Source organism: Ctenopharyngodon idella, chromosome 13 (assembly GCF_019924925.1).
Source record: "Ctenopharyngodon idella isolate HZGC_01 chromosome 13, HZGC01, whole genome shotgun sequence".
Taxonomy (NCBI): Eukaryota; Metazoa; Chordata; class Actinopteri; order Cypriniformes; family Xenocyprididae; genus Ctenopharyngodon; species Ctenopharyngodon idella.
In genome coordinates, this window is record NC_067232.1 from 28,083,523 (window position 1) to 28,101,286 (window position 17,764).

Consider the following 17,764-nt stretch of genomic DNA (forward strand, 5'->3'; position numbering starts at 1 on the left):
TTTTATTGATGCCCTGCAAGAAATATTGTTGGATCAACATTAAACGTAAATCACAGGGAGAGAAAATAAGGTCATTTCAGAATCAACTAAAATGAATCCATTATGAGCATGCGGGAAACTGAAATTTTCCGTACACTTCTTGCAGAGCAAAATAAGTAGATAAATACACTTTAAATGAAATGGAAAATTAAGTCAGTAATGCTATGATAAATGAATCTGTATGTACATAAATAAACAGATCTATAATACTGTAAACAAAAACAAATAGTATAACTACACAGTGTAAAAACACAGGCAATACAACATGATTCCTTATTTAAAACAAAAACTGCATTTTTCATCATTTATGCTACAGTAAGACAACATTTGAGTTTTTTTAATTTTAAAATACGTGCATGCTTCTAACCGTGCACTGTAAAAATATTTTGCCAAAGGAATTTGTCGTGAATTGTCACATAGTAATTTTCAAAAATTAATGAATTAAACCTGACAACATTCAATGAGTTACATCATTGAAAGTCATTTACAGGTCAGATTAGGTATGGAAAAACTCTTGGTCAGTGCTGCGACACATTTTACAAAGCCTTTATTTGTTTGTGTGAGATCTGGAAACTTTCTCTTCCTCCAAATGAGTAGCCTATCAATGCTCTTCAGCAGGACATGGAAAGTACGGTACCTTCCACAACTTGGCACAAACTCTGACATAATTCCATAGTTTCAGCCAATCACCTCTAAGGGTGTGGTCACATGACTGCAAGTGCCCTAAGGAGGAAGGATTTATTTAGTGTTTAACAGTTGTGTCTAACTTACCATGATGACTCAGTTAGCCATGCTGTGACATGACCTGTTGATGTGCTGTTGAAGTCTATGGAATAAAACGGCTCATTAATGTCATAATATGATATATTTTGTCATACATTTGTAAAGAGAAAGACAGTCTTTGCATTTGTTACTTCCAACCAATGAAAATGTGCAAGTTCAAAACAAATTGCAGCACAGATTGATTGATAAAAAGCTGCGCTTTATTGATCTTTGATTTGAGGGAAAATTTCTAAGCAAATGATATTAAAGAATGACTCAATACAGCTTATCATCAGACGCACATTATAATGTCAACATATAACTAAAAATGTATAAACTGACAGCCCTAAAATGAATAATAATCAACCTGGCAATATAATAATAATAATATACAAAAGAACTATTATATTACATTACTCCAATTTTCGCCCAAAATTGAAAATTCGCTGCTAATTTACTCACCCTCAGGCCATCCAAGATGTAGGTGACTTTTTTTTTCCTCAGTAAAGAAGATTTTTAACTAAAACCGTGATACTTGGTGATTAATGGCTACCGGGAGTCAAAAAACATATACAGGCAAAACAAAATTAATATCAGTTACGATACATTTAGGTCTTATGAAGTAAAACGATCGATCTGTGGAAGAAACTGAACATTATTTACAACATTATTACCTGTAAGTTTATTCACAGCTTCTGTAAACGGTCCTGAGCGCGTTCACGATCGTCTGGAGCGCGAGATTCCTGACGCATTTGAGCGGGAGAAAACTCACACGTGACCTGCTGTGTTTGTTTACAACAGCGATATTATCTCACATTCAGCACTATATTAGTTTACACTATTAGTGTTTTATTTCCGCGTTACAAACGAAATACATTAACGAACACATCTCTTTCTTTAATGCGACAGTGAGCTCGCGCTCGCTCGTGAACGCGCTCGATGACCGTTTGCCAAGGCTGTGGATTAACGTTACAGGTAAGTAATGTTGTAAATAATGTTCAGTTTCTTGCACAGACCGATCGTTTCACTTCATAAGACCTCAATGTGTGCTCAGGAGCCACGGGTATTAATTTTTTAATGTTTTTTGACTCACAAAGTGACGGTAGCTGTTGACTTGCATTATAGGAATCACCAAGGATCACGGTTTCTGCTAGAAATCTTCTTCACTGTTCCACTGAAGAAGAAAAAAACACACCTACATCTTGGATTACCTGAGGGTAAGTAAATTTACAGCAACTTCTCATTTATGGGTACATAATCCTCCTCATGACTGACTAAATAGATGTTTTTCCAACTCAAAACATTGAATGAATGTTTTTTTATTATTATTACTCATTTATTTATTTATTTGTTAATACTCTCAGCATGAGGAAGCACTTACTGTAGGAGGATTTGAGACATTCACATTATGTCACACACTTCATTTCATTTGAATGTCAGAGAAATCATCTGCATTGTTAGTAGACGTCTGACCTGTCAAGTGTGATGTAGCGCAATACAAACAGATGCAAATTCTGTTTGCTTTGACGTGTATCCCTGTTTTAAACTCAATTCATCACCATTGCACGGTTCTCAAACGGCACGCCGTGTTCCAGCACAGCCGCTGTTCATTGTTGGTTTCCCCTCAATGCGAAACCACGTCTTTCAGGACACTTTCAGGACACTGGAAGGGCTCACACACTCACAGGTGCTGTGTGTTATTGGTATTTGACTGTACGCAGCTAAACCTTGTGCAAAACAGGGGCTGTACATTCAGGATATTGTGGTTTAGACCCCAGACAAATGTCTTCCTCTATTGACTCCATTCACACTAAGAATTTCCATCATGCAATCACTTCAGCATGTTTATCAGCTCACCTGGGAGAAATCTTTATCTTCAAGATTTCAAGTCTTCATGATCTGATGGAGACCACGGCACTAAACAACCACAATATTATATAAAGAAATGTAGTATTTAATATAAATAAATATAGAATTTATTCAGCAGATGCTTGAACAGCAGCATTTTATTTAGGACGACTTCATTAATATCATGGTATAACGTCAGCAATAAGTAAAAAAGCAAGAAAAGTATGCTTTATTTGTGATGTCATCAGAAAAAAAAAATTGTTGAAAGACCCCATGAATGTTTGCTTTTTTTGCCTCAAACATAATATTAAAATGTTAGCTCACCCAAAAATGATTTTTTTTTTTGTTCAACTTCGAAACACAAATGACGATATTTTAAATGAAATCTGAGAGCTTTCCGTCTCTCCATTGACAGTCTACGCAACTACCACTTTGTTGCTTCAAAATGTTCATAAATGTCTCACAATTCTGAGAAAGAAGTCAGATTTATGAGTTATAAACTCGCAAAAAGTCAGAATTGCATTTGCCTTTAAAAAAACAAACAAACAAACAAACAAAAAAACATTAAAGCTGCAGTGCGTAACTTTTTTTGGTTAAAAATGATCCAAAAACAATTTTTGAGCAAGTACATAACCAGCCAGTGTTCAAAACTATCTCCTTACCTTAGCCCGATTCACAACGGTAAGTTTGTAATAATGTTTTATAATAAAATCGGTACTGGTGGGTTTCCGCGGGAAATTCGAGCATGCAGCCGTTCCTCTTTGCGTCATTACGTCACGTCTGTAAACAGAAAGAAGGAGTCCCTGCTAGTAGGCTATATGTGAGGATGCTCCAGGCGGCGGATTATTTATAGCCTTTTCTCACAGCAGCTGAGATAATTAAACTTATCAATTTAATGGCGGATTGTAATCCAGATATGACAATCATCAGTGACAACTGGAGATTCACCCGTAGTCAAAAGCAAAAGACGTCGGACTGCGGAGTGGCTACAGAAATTGAAAACTACAAGTAACGCTAATACACGCTAAATACACATTGTCACGCAATGCAGATGTTGTTAACATTAACAATTTGAAGTATAACAATAATAATAATTTGCACGGTTTGATGTGATTTAAGCTAAGCGATCATTAGATTTAATCACCATTAGCAGCACGATTTATTGTAATGCTTTTTTCCTCAGTTGGTCAGAACAAAAGTGGCAGACATGTTACTTGTTTAGATGACATTTTCCGGTGAAAATTCTTATTTTAGTCATACTTAGACTACAATCTGTGATTCCGAAGTACAGAATCCACACCGATGTGGTGACTGATAGCAAACATTAGATTCATCTGCGCTGAGGAGCTGTGCCGATGCACAATCCACATAAAGATGATAATTCCGCAAATAACTGCAATTGCAGGTTTCGAACAGAGATGGCGACAAAGAGGCAAAACTTACGGACTGCAGCTTTAAAGTAATCATGTGACTCCAGTGGTTTAACCTCAATGTTATGAAGCGACGCAGGTGCTTTGTTAGCACAAAACAACATCATTTACCACTTTATTTACAAAACGCGCATTCACGAAACAACATCTGCTCTCACGTCAACATATGTTAATTTAGTGATATACCACCAAAATATCTTTTCTTCTCTATTGTGATGTATATCTGAGTGAACGGCTTCTCAAACAAGAACAAATGTAGGGCGGGGCTTGATTTTGTCCGTGGGGAATTGATTGGATGGTTGTGGTTTGCTATTGGTGGATCTCACGTGAGTGACAGGTTGTTCCGCCCTCGTCATCAGAGAAGAGAAGAAACGTCACTGCAAGAGGGAGGAGAAGACATTTTGATTAAAGATTACAAAGATGAATTAAAAAAATGTAAATCATTGAGAATAAATACTTCAATATTCCATAAAAAAATAAGAATTTTCATTTTTTTTGTTGCCATTGTTTAGTATTGATTTAATGTTGAGCAAACCTCATTTTGTGTTTCCTCAAAATTTGAAGTCAGATTCCTCAAACACAACGACAACTTCTCTGATATTCCTCAAAGTGCCTATTTTAAAGCCAGTGAGTGCCAACCAGGCTAATTTAGGAATATGGGGTTTTGGGAGGAAAAACATCACTGTTTTTACACCATCTCCGTTTCATGTGGCGGTCATCGCTCGGATGGAGGGAAGTGGTTGAAATGTGTTTGGTTATTTTCCCCGCCCATGCCGTCATGATGATGTCAGCTGAAATGGGATGTTGTTTCAGTTGTTGACTTTGAAGTTTGATCAAGCGACTGTGATCTACATGAAGATTGTGGTGAGGGTTAAGGAGGATCTGGTGTGAGAGAGAGAGAGATTGTTGCAATAGTTCTGAATGAGATATAGAAACACACTGAGCCAAGATGCTCTTCTGTCAGGGCTTTTATCTTGGCACGCGTTTGAAGTGGCAGCCTGTGTCGCAGTTTCCATTACCGGCGCTCAGCTGCACCGGAGGAGTTTGCATCAGGCCGCATGCGGGTGGAAAAGCACGTGCTCCAGTATCAGAGCACAGTCAGGATGTGGAAATAAATTCATCATCAGAGCAAAAAACGGATAAAAATTTAAACAGCTTATTGTTTTGTTCCATCTGTATTCCTTACTGTCGGAGAGATGGCACAGCATGAAATTTGTGACATAAAGAACTGCTGCAGAATCATTTTCAATGCGCTGTTCTGCTTCTTGATGCCAGTGGTGAAGAAATGACACCCTTCCGCTTTAAAAAAGCCCTCATAAGTAATCTAATCTTTCCGATCACCAACTCATATAGCAAACACACACTCAAAAAAAGATTTTTTGATACTGTTCACTTTATTTAAACAATTTATTTTCATAGGTCTCTAGTTCAAATGTGATTGCGTTATGTTAAACGGTGACTCTTTGACTTGATGTTTTCATTTTGAAATAACACGTTTCAATCAATTAAACAGGTCTTTCACTTCCCATCATGCTTTGCAAAGGGGCTGAATTGGGAGAGTAAATGTTGTTATTTGAAGCATTTTTTAGCAAGATGAGAAAATTGAGAGACTTGTTCATGTTTAATGTACTATTATGTTGGTATTTAAAAGTTTCTGTTATGTTAGTGTTTTTGGGGGTTACCATTGTGGTGAAGTGTGGAGCTTAAATGCTAACACGCATTTAAATTGCTTTAAAGGGGACCTGTAATACCGCTTTTACAAGATGTAATATAAGTCTCTGGTGTTCGCAAAGTTTCAGCTCAAAATCCCCCACAGATCATTTATTATAGCTTGTCAAATTTGCCCCTATTTGGGTGTGAGCAAAAACATGCCGTTTTTGTGTGTGTCCCTTTAAATGCAAATGAGCTGCTGCTCCCGGCCCCCTTTCCAGAAGAGGGCGGAGCTTTAACAGCTCGCGCTTCGGTTGCTCGACAACAACAAAGCTGGAGAATCTCACGCAGCCAAAATAACGAAAGTTTTCAGCCTTACATTGTTCAAACCGGAGTCGACACTGATGGAGAGACTCAGGAAGAAGTTACAACTTTTAGACGTTTCTGAATGGTTAGTGGATAAATTTATGTAGTTGCTGTGGAGTTGATTCAACTCATCCACTAGCATGTGCCGTCATGTTAATCTTTTGTGCAAATCCAGCATTGAATTGACCCTCGTTTGTTAAAATGACGGCATGTCAACAACACTCTACTACAGGGGTACTCAAGTTCGGAGGCCAAGAGGGCCGCATTTAAACCACATAAAATGCAAAGGGCCGCATACAACTTGGATCGCAAAAGTTTTATTTAGGCCTAGTTAAGACAATATTTGTATAAGTACTTGTCCTTTAATGGTTGTCCTACTTATAGTGTCAAGAAAAAAATGTCATTAAAAAAGGATTAATAGTTTGTCTTGCTGTATTCTTAATGCAGTATGAAAAAGGCCCAAATGCTTAAGGAAAAACATTACTGAGCAAATAAACTTAAGAACTGATGAAGAGAAGTTCTTTTTCCTAGTGAAAAGTCTACATTGTTATCACAAGTAATTTCAGGTTTGGCTGTTGCTCAATTTTTTGATACTTTTTATAGTGCCTATTTATACTCAGGCTCGCTTTACAAAGGTTTCATTATTATTATTATTATTATTATTAATTAATTATTACCTCTACTTTTAAACTAGGTCAGAATCCAATTTTTTTTTCAGACTGTGAAACAATGGCCCGTTTCAGTGTTGACACCTTGTGGACAACTAAATTAGTGCACAAACTATTCAAAAATGCGTCATGCGCAGTGTACGCGGAAGAACTGAAGTAATATTAACGGTCAGTTTTGAATGCAAATTATAAGAACAATACATTCATATTTAGCATGACGCGGGCCACAAATTTAATGCTGACGGGCCGGATGCGGCCCACGGGCCGCCTGTTGAGTGCCCCTGCTCTACTACAACAACTCTTCCTCTTCTCTAAAGCAGCCCAACATGGCCTCACCCCCTTTGTTGTGTGTTCTCGGGGGCGGGGTTTATGTAAATTTTATGGTTAGTGATGTCACCAACCCGGGAAGAAGCTCATTGTAGTCCCTACCAGCCGTTTGTAGTTCTTAAACAGAGAATTCTATAGCAAAAATAAATGAACGAATGTCAGAACCTTGTACCAGTCCAGCATCTCTCAGATTTCTAATGTGAAAACCAGAGTTGTGAGACGCACCACACCAGAGTCCCAGCAGACGTTTCTAATATTAATCTTGGGTATATGCAAGTAATTGTTGAAAAGGAACACCTTAAAAATATGCATCTTCTCCAGCTTGTACGTCACTGGACTGTGGTGAACATGCTGAGCATGCTGTGTTCTTGAGCACTATTGTTCAGGTGGTAAATAATCAGAGCATGCTGTGCTGTTAAACAGTGAGACATTATGAGCTTATAATAAAGAGTTTCTGTTGACTTGTTGCCAGCGGTTGAATCACCTCGAGGTCTGCGCAGAACATCTCTGCTGTGCGACGGAGTTGCATCAGATTTGCAGCAGCCAGTACGGGTTTTAATGGGTGACATGCGGCATAGTGATTCGTTTGTGCATCTGTTAATGTATGAACCAAAAACAAGTTCAGAACCATTACTGTGACACTGGCGGGTCTTCTGTAAGTTTTTTAAAATATTAATATGCTTGTGTGACTGTAAAAAAGGGAATATTTAAGGAAGTATATCAGACAGGCACTTAAGCTTTATTTCATTCTTTATTTACTTTGATATATTACATGCTTTATTTACACAATTAAAACAAACAAACAAAAATGGATTCCAAGGAAGACCATTTAAATATTGTTTTAAAATTCTGACCTATTTTTAAAGTTGATTTTTTTTTTTTTCAAGTATATATTTTAAATGATTTATAATACCACAAACATCACATAATTCATCAATTCCATTGCTTTTGTTTACTGATGTTGTTGTATTCCCTCTAAAATAGTCACTTCCTGGAGGACGATGCCATTAAGGAAGTGGCTTTTGTTAAAGGAAATTTTTAAAAACAAGATGAAAAGTTATATTTAGACACACACTGTAAAAAAGAATTGTTGGTTTAACTTAAAAAAGTAAGTTACCTGGTTGCCTTAAAATTTTGAGTTCATTAAAATTAAAATTTGAGTTAATACAATGAAGGCGATTGATTTAATCAACAGAAACTCAAAATATTATGTTATCTGAACCACATTAATTTCTAAGTTGATTTGATATTGTGATAAGTCATGAAAATATTTTTTTTACCGTGCAGGAAACAACCGATTACAAATTTAAACAGTATCCCCGATTTGAAACATATTGATTAGAAACAAATGTAGAGAAACACCTGTAATGGTTCTTTAAAATAACAAACATTTTCATGTTAGAAGAGCAGCACACTGAGACCGAAATTACAGAAATGAAAGTAGTGAAATTATTTCAAATTCACCCATGCATTTACTTAATTGTGCTACTGAGAGAAAGGAAAATGAATGTGATTTCCATCTTTAAAATATTTTATCTAGTGTATTAAGACATATATGATGGGCACATAAACATACACTGCATAGATCTTTGAAATAGATTGTTATGTAAAACAATAAGCAAACAAATCCAAATAATAGATTACAAGGAAATGTGAGGTACGTTGGGGGAATTCTGAAGTGTTTGTGTGAGGACATTCCATGTATGTTGTTCATCATGTTGTCTGTATATCTTCATGCTTTATGAGAAGTGAAGTAGGTCACGGGTCACTTGCAGAAGGTGTTGCAAAAGTGCAGCTTCTGAAAGACCTTCCAAATGTGAATATCTCCACATAAGTCTCCATGTCACGTAGACTTGATGGCATCCTTTCAAGACATTCATCTGGTCCTAAACCAGTGATAAATGAGGAATTTTCCTTGATAGTGGGCAGAAGTCATAAAACCAGAGCCATGGGGAGTAATTGTATTCACAAGGAAAGTGTGACTGAAAGAGAAAGTGTCAGCTCATCGGATAAATATGCAGCTGTACTAGTTCTACTAGCTGTATGATATTCATTAATCAGGATGGTGACTAATGGTTAAAGTAGATGCACAGTCAAACCAAAAACTATTCAGACATTTTTGATATATATTTTACTAGTGGGTGCAGGACACTACAGTTCATTTCTGTAAGTGAGGATAGCAAAATAAAGTAAACTGTGACATATTATACCCAAAAATTCTTCATACAGGACTACCAGTAAAATTGATGATAAATTTGGAACCAAAAATTATTCAGACACTTTGACCTGACCATGTTTTGCTTAAGTGTTATCTGACATAATTAAGATTATTTTTTTCTGAAACAGTTTAATCTTGTCATATTTTATACCATTTTACCAACTATAGTGAGTAAACTGTATTAAAGAATGAAATGTTCAAGGTGTCTGAATAAACACAGGTTTGACTGTAGATGAACTGTAGAGATACTGATATCCACTTTTGCCCCGTCATGCTCATACATCTGTAAAGGCTCCGATATACTCACGGCGAAGTTCTGTTTTGTTCTTCGTTTAGGGGTAAAACGAAGTTTGAAATACGTGAGCAGCGATATACTGTAATCGAACATCTGACTCCGCCCACACTGCTGAGAGAGACGTTTAGATAAATATGTAAATATGTGCTGAGCGTTTTCTATGGAAGCTTGTTTCTGCCATGAAATAAAAAATAAAAGGCTTTTTATCTCACAATTCTGACTTTTTTCTTGCAATTGCAAGTTTATATCTCACAGTTCTGATTTTTTTCTCAGAATTGCGAGATATAAACCAATCAATCAAATCAAAGTTTTTTCAAAGATATTGTGAGTTATAAAGTCAGAATTACGTGATATAAAGTCAGAATTGCGAGATATAAAGTCAGAATTGTGATATAAAGTCAGAATTGCGAGATATAAACTCGGAATTGCGAGATATAAAGTCAGAATTGCGAGATATAAACTCGGAATTGCGAGATATAAAGTCAGAATTGCGTGATATAAAGTCAGAATTGCGAGATATAAAGTCAGAATTGCGTGATATAAAGTCAGAATTGCGTGATATAAAGTCAGAATTGCGTGATATAAAGTCAGAATTGCGAGATATAAAGTCAGAATTGCGAGATATAAAGTCAGAATTGCGTGATATAAAGTCAGAATTGCGAGATATAAAGTCAGAATTGCGTGATATAAAGTCAGAATTGCGAGATATAAAGTCGGAATTGCGAGATATAAAGTCGGAATTGCGAGATATAAAGTCGGAATTGCGTGATATAAAGTCAGAATTGCGAGATATAAAGTCAGAATTGCGAGATATAAAGTCAGGATTGCGAGATATAAAGTCAGAATTGCGAGATATAAAGTCAGGATTGCGTGATATAAAGTCAGAATTGCGAGATATAAAGTCAGAATTGCGTGATATAAAGTCAGAATTGCGAGATATAAAGTCAGAATTGCGTGATATAAAGTCAGAATTGCGAGATATAAAGTCAGAATTGCGTGATATAAAGTCAGAATTGCGAGATATAAAGTCAGAATTGCGTGATATAAAGTCAGAATTGCGAGATATAAAGTCAGAATTGCGTGATATAAAGTCAGAATTGCGAGATATAAAGTCAGAATTGCGAGATATAAAGTCAGAATTGCAAGTCAGAATTGCGAGATATAAAGTCAGAATTGCGTGATATAAAGTCAGAATTGCGTGATATAAAGTCAGAATTGCGTGATATAAAGTCAGAATTGCGAGATATAAAGTCAGAATTGCGTGATATAAAGTCAGAATTGCGAGATATAAAGTCAGAATTGCGTGATATAAAGTCAGAATTGCGAGATATAAAGTCAGAATTGCGTGATATAAAGTCAGAATTGCGAGATATAAAGTCGGAATTGCGTGATATAAAGTCAGAATTGCGAGATATAAAGTCGGAATTGCGTGATATAAAGTCGGAATTGCGAGATATAAAGTCAGAATTGCGAGATATAAAGTCAGAATTGCGTGATATAAAGTCAGAATTGCGAGTTATAAAGTCAGAATTGCGTGATATAAAGTCAGAATTGCGTGATATAAAGTCAGAATTGCGAGATATAAAGTCAGAATTGCGAGATATAAAGTCAGAATTGCGTGATATAAAGTCAGAATTGCGTGATATAAAGTCAGAATTGCGAGATATAAAGTCAGAATTGCGAGATATAAAGTCAGAATTGCGAGATATAAAGTCGGAATTGCGTGATATAAAGTCGGAATTGCGTGATATAAAGTCGGAATTGCGAGATATAAAGTCGGAATTGCGTGATATAAAGTCAGAATTGCGAGATATAAAGTCAGAATTGCGTGATATAAAGTCAGAATTGCGAGATATAAAGTCAGAATTGCGTGATATAAAGTCAGAATTGCGTGATATAAAGTCAGAATTGCGAGATATAAAGTCAGAATTGCGAGATATAAAGTCAGAATTGCGAGATATAAAGTCAGAATTGCGTGATATAAAGTCAGAATTGCGAGATATAAAGTCAGAATTGCGTGATATAAAGTCAGAATTGCGAGATATAAAGTCAGAATTGCGTGATATAAAGTCAGAATTGCGTGATATAAAGTCAGAATTGCGAGATATAAAGTCAGAATTGCGTGATATAAAGTCAGAATTGCGTGATATAAAGTCAGAATTGCGAGATATAAAGTCGGAATTGCGAGTTATAAAGTCGAAATTGTGAGATATAAAGTCAGAATTGCGAGTTAAAAAGTCAGAATTGCGAGATATAAAGTCGGAATTGCGAGTTAAAAAGTCAGAATTGTGTGATATAAAGTCAGAATTTATAAAGTCAGAATTGCGAGTTATAAAGTCAGAATTGCGAGATATAGTGGCAAATCTGACTTTTTTTCTCGCAATTCCGAGTTTTTATTAAGCAATTCTGTCAGAATCCTTTTTTTATTTTTTATTTCATGGTGGAAACAAGCTTCCGTATCGAAATGACGTCACATCAGTTCATTCTTCGATTTCGTTTGAAGTATATCGGGGCCTTAAGGCTGATCTAGATCCTAAAATCATTCTTGCGTAGAGGAATGTTGCTGATTTAATACATATTAAGCTGTTGACAGCATTTAAAGCATAAATGTCCACACCACACACAATTTTGACTCAGTTGTTGTTTTTTTATAGCAAAAACTCAGCTTAAAGGGACAGTCCACTCAAAAATGAATAGGCTTTTATTCACATATAAATATTTATCAGCAAACATAAACAGAAGTTCAGCAGTGCACACTTGATGCGCTAGAACAAACAAACATGCTTGAGCTTCTGTTTGCCAAAATGTGAATAAAAGTCTATTAAATCTGGGCGTCATATAAAGCGATTGTGCCTCTGCAGAAGACTTGGATTAAACTGCTCGATTATGGATCTCTTTATAAATGTTTTGAAGAATTAGAATTTTGGGTGAACAGACTTTCAGTGAAGACTTTCAATCTCTCAGGTTTCATTAAAAACATCTTCAGTTGTGTTCCAAAGATGAACGAAAGTCTCATGGGTTTGGAATGACATGAAGATGAGTAATTGATGGCGAAATTTTCATGTAAGTTACAGAACTTCCAATGAAATTAAATGGGTGTTGCAATTCACAGGTTTTAAAAGCACAAATTTGAAGCTCATATTTTTTTCGGGATTTCAGGATTTGGGCTGCAAGGTGTCTTAAATTGTCCTTTTAGTGGTGGAACATCAACTGTTAGTCGTGCATCACAGATGTCATTCCTGTGGGCAGATTTTCCATGAAAATGTTCTTCTCTTGTATCCTTGTGCATATCATGTGAAAGCGACTGTGGTTTCCCAGCTGTAAGTGTTCATGACAGGATCTGAAATATTAGGAGGAAATATTGGCCATAACTTCATTCTTGATTCTATAACTGTAGTCTCAGTTTAACATGCATAACGTTAAAGTCTCGTGGCTATACTTTCAAAGTGTGCATTTTAACATTTATGTTGCCCAATTTACTTCTGTTGTAAGTGCTTTACTGTAACCGCTTTTTTGCTTATATTTAAAACATAGGGATGAATCAAAATAATTTTGAGGTTATTATAACATAATAGCAAAAGTTGTTTACATTTAAAATCTCTTCATTTTAGACAACAAAATACCAAAGCAAGTGGCATTTACTTACATGAAAGATAGCACAAGTACACTTTACATACACAATAAGCCATTCATTCAGTTTTAAGTAAAAAACAAAAACAAACAAATACATGGTTTAAATGCTGTGTATCTAAACGACAGCTGTGTTAAGGACAAGTCTACTAAAATAATCAAAACACCAGCTGATTAAAAGACACTAAGCAAAAATGAAGAAGAAAAGTGAAGTTCAAAGTAAACAGAACAGATGCATTGACATTTTTTCATCTAATACTTTTGGGGCCACTGTATGTTGATCTTTTTGATCTTTTCATTTGAATACGAAATGTCAAAAGTACCCAAAATATCAGGCACCACTGCATTGCAAAGCACTTTTTTTTCTCTGTCTCTTTTTCCTTCTGATCTATCTTTCCTCACACGCTTACATCTGAAAAAACAACAACCTTTAATTCACGAAGCAGCTGCACTCACAGGTCTGCTCTGGGATTCATTTAGTTGTTTGATGGAATAAACACACCATATCTCTAACCGTATCTGCCGTTGAAAAAGTCAAACAGAAGCACTGCAGTATATTCTGCAGTTTTACTTCCTTGTGTAGAGACAGATGGGACAAATAAATACGCACACACTACATGCATCAGTGTTTGAATATAGAATGTGATTGGGCCACAAAGAAGTGTGGTTGCATTTACCGTAGTGCGCTGGACCTTAACTCTGACCGGGGACTTCTCATGGTAAAGTGTTAGTGGGAAGAGAAACTTAGCGCTGCTGGTAATCCAGACCAAGCAAATAAATACATCCAGCCCTCTACTTTATTGCCTTCCTTTTTTTTTTTCTCCGTCTTTCTCTCAGCATGCAGCTGTTTCCAGGAAGGGGGGTCTGGGGCAGCAGTGACTCTTTCTGAGTGTCTCTATAGAGGGCAAGGAGGACAAACACATGAGCTGGCCACCAGAGTCATGGAAAATGCGTGTCACCCAATTCCTTCAGAAGAATAAACACCCAGCTTTGATCTCCATTATTGGACTGCTTTACTCTAAAAAAAAAAATCTTGATTTGCAGTTGGTTTGCAAGATGCCACCTGTAGGAGCTTCTGCTAAAAGTATAACAGAAGATTAGTTCACCCCAAAAATGCATGACTTCCTATACAGTGCTTTTTTGAGCTTGAAACCAACTCGTCTTTCATATTACATGGCAATTAACAGTGTGAGCATTCATGTTCCTTTTGTTTTCTTAAAGGGATAGTTCACCCACAAAAAAGAAAATTCTGTCATTAATTACTCACCCTCATGTCATTCCTCACCCGTGTTACGCAGCACGTTTGAGCTTCAGCAAGAGCCAATGAGGTTCATTCTCGTGTTACGCAGCACGTTTGAGCTTCAACAAGAACCAATGAGGTTCATTCTCATGTTACGCAGCACGTTTGAGCTTCAGCAAGAACCAATGAGGTTCATTCTCGTGTTACGCAGCACGTTTGAGCTTCCTCAAGAACCAATGAGGTTCATTCTCGTGTTACGCAGCACGTTTGAGCTTCCGCAAGAGCCAATGAGGTTCATTCTCGTGTTACGCAGCACGTTTGAGCTTCAGCAAGAACCAATGAGGTTCATTCTCGTGTTACGCAGCACGTTTGAGCTTCAACAAGAACCAATGAGGTTCATTCTCGTGTTACGCAGCACGTTTGAGCTTCAGCAAGAACCAATGAGGATCATTCTCGTGTTACGCAGCACGTTTGAGCTTCAACAAGAACCAATGAGGTTCATTCTCGTGTTACGCAGCACGTTTGAGCTTCAACAAGAACCAATGAGGTTCATTCTCGTGTTACGCAGCACGTTTGAGCTTCCGCAAGAGCCAATGAGGTTCATTCTCGTGTTACGCAGCACGTTTGAGCTTCAGCAAGAACCAATGAGGTTCATTCTCGTGTTACGCAGCACGTTTGATCTTCAGCAAGAACCAATGAGGTTCATTCTCGTGTTACGCAGCACGTTTGATCTTCAGCAAGAACCAATGAGGTTCATTCTCGTGTTACGCAGCACGTTTGAGCTTCAACAAGAACCAATGAGGTTCATTCTCGTGTTACGCAGCACGTTTGATCTTCAGCAAGAACCAATGAGGTTCATTCTCGTGTTACGCGGCACGTTTGAGCTTCCGCAAGAACCAATGAGGTTCATTCTCGTGTTACGCAGCACGTTTGAGCTTCAGCAAGAACCAATGAGGTTCATTCTCATGTTACGCAGCACGTTTGAGCTTCAACAAGAACCAATGAGGTTCATTCTCGTGTTACGCAGCACGTTTGAGCTTCAGCAAGAACCAGTGAGGTTCATTCTCGTGTTACGCAGCACGTTTGATCTTCAGCAAGAACCAATGAGGTTCATTCTCGTGTTACGCAGCACGTTTGAGCTTCAAGAAGAACCAATGAGGTTCATTCTCGTGTTACGCAGCACGTTTGATCTTCAGCAAGAACCAATGAGGTTCATTCTCGTGTTACGCAGCACGTTTGAGCTTCAGCAAGAACCAGTGAGGTTCATTCTCGTGTTACGCAGCACGTTTGAGCTTCAAGAAGAACCAATGAGGTTCATTCTCGTGTTACGCAGCACGTTTGATCTTCAGCAAGAACCAATGAGGTTCATTCTCATGTTACGCAGCACGTTTGATCTTCAGCAAGAACCAATGAGGTTCATTCTCGTGTTACGCAGCACGTTTGAGCTTCAGCAAGAACCAGTGAAGTTCATTCTCGTGTTACGTGGCACGTTTGAGCTTCAACAAGAACCAATGAGGTTCATTCTCGTGTTACGTGGCACTTTTGAGCTTCAACAAGAACCAATGAGGTTCATTCTCGTGTTACGCAGCACGTTTGAGCTTCAGCAAGAACCAATGAGGTTCATTCTCGTGTTACGCAGCACTTTTGAGCTTCAACGAGAACCAATGAGGTTCATTCTCGTGTTACGCAGCACGTTTGAGCTTCAACAAGAACCAATGAGGTTCATTCTCGTGTTACGTGGCACGTTTGAGCTTCAACAAGAACCAATGAGGTTCATTCTCGTGTTACGTGGCACTTTTGAGCTTCAACGAGAACCAATGAGGTTCATTCTCGTGTTACGTGGCACGTTTGAGCTTCAACAAGAACCAATGAGGTTCATTCTCATGTTACGCAGCACGTTTGAGCTTCAAGAAGAACCAATGAGGTTCATTCTCATGTTACGCAGCACGTTTGAGCTTCAGCAAGAACCAGTGAAGTTCATTCTCGTGTTACGCAGCACATTTGAGCTTCAACAAGAACCAATGAGGTTCATTCTCGTGTTACGCAGCACTTTTGAGCTTCAACGAGAACCAATGAGGTTCATTCTCGTGTTACGCAGCACGTTTGAGCTTCCGCAAGAGGTTTGTTCTCGTGCGTCAAACAGGTTCGGTTGAGCTTCTGTTCATGTTTGCTGATCAATGTTTATATGTGAATAAATGCCGAAATTCAATCTGTTCATCATATAAAGCGATCGTGTCTCTTCAGAAAATTTGGATTAAACCACTCAATTCATATGGATTAGTTTTACAATCTCTTTATGAACTTTAATTGTCAAAGTGGTTGTTGTGTAAGCTATCAATGAAGGAACAGAAAGATCTTAATATCTTAATTTGTGTTCTGAAGATGAACAAAAGTCTTACTGGTTTGTAACGACATGAGGGTGAGTAATTAATGACAGAATTTTAATTTTTGGATGAACTAACCCTTTAAGGAAAAACACCCCAGGCAAACGGGAAAAAACGTTCACATTTTTTCGTATTATAAGTTTTCTCATTTGTTTAAATATGCAAATGAGGCATTATCAATTTAATATGCACTCATTTACATAAATTTGCAAAACAGAAAACTGATCATTGGATAAAGCCAGATTCATCATTTCATTTTGATGAAACATACTGATGGTTTTTACAGAGGGGATTTTGGATATCTCTCTTGATCACATTAATCAGAAAATAGTCAACAGCCAGAAACAGAAATCATGTTTTCAGGAATAAAAGGCTGTAAAAACCTTCTGTAAAAACCGGAGATAAGAGTAAAAATGAAAAGTTTGGCATGTTGAAGTGGAGATTTCAGACTCAGTCGCAAAAACTCATTTTGCAAGATGGCCTTTAAAGATATGTATTGTAACTGAAATCTACAGTGCTATAAAATAAACACTTAAAAGTGTATTTTGGATGCTTTCTTTCCACTAGTCTAAACTAATTATGAAAAGCCAAATAGCCCAAAATCATGCATGAAAAAAAACCTTTTTGCCTTTAGTGTCTTGCTTTAAGAATAAAGTAAATCATACAGTTTTGCAATGACATGAGAGTGAGTAATTGTTGCCATCATTTTCATTTTTGGCCGAACGAACCCTTTAATAATACGTGCTGACCAAAAACTAGCTGTGTAACCTCATAAAAGTTCAGGAAGTTGTCCAAAGGCGTCCACATGTGCCATGCACTGATTTTTTTCTCTCTCTTTTTTTCCCCCAGCTGTATCTTCCATGGGTAAACACCATCCTAACCCGTTCCTCATCTCGGCACGTTCGCC

General features: G+C 37.2%; 1 protein-coding gene across 18 annotated transcripts; it reads left to right on the top strand.

Moving 5' to 3' along the window:
• The first annotated feature begins 13,915 nt into the window (after positions 1 to 13,915).
• LOC127524796 (uncharacterized) lies at positions 13,916 to 17,118 on the top strand. Of its 18 annotated transcripts, none has more exons than XM_051916713.1 (3): positions 13,916 to 15,224; positions 15,276 to 15,326; positions 15,633 to 17,118. In XM_051916713.1, exons 1-3 carry the CDS (start codon positions 14,557 to 14,559, stop codon positions 16,624 to 16,626), a joined length of 1,713 nt encoding a protein of 570 aa, XP_051772673.1. In that variant the 5' UTR covers positions 13,916 to 14,556; the 3' UTR covers positions 16,627 to 17,118. The 18 variants fall into 18 exon arrangements, with proteins under 18 accessions (XP_051772673.1, XP_051772671.1, XP_051772667.1 ...); XM_051916711.1 differs by lacking the exon at positions 15,276 to 15,326 and adding an exon at positions 15,480 to 15,530 and having other exon boundaries at positions 15,582 to 17,118; XM_051916707.1 differs by having other exon boundaries at positions 13,916 to 16,295; positions 16,551 to 17,118.
• The last annotated feature ends 646 nt before the right edge of the window (positions 17,119 to 17,764 follow it).

What these genes read in the sequence shown, in the direction of transcription:
- LOC127524796 (XM_051916698.1), top strand. Translation starts at nt 14,557, where the DNA reads ATGAGGTTCATTCTCGTGTTACGCAGCACGTTTGAGCTTCAACAAGAA. An exon ending in CTTCAGCAAGAACCAATGAG is followed by an intron (nt 15,582 to 15,632) that starts GTTCATTCTCGT and finishes AGAACCAATGAG; the next exon opens with GTTCATTCTCGTGTTACGCA.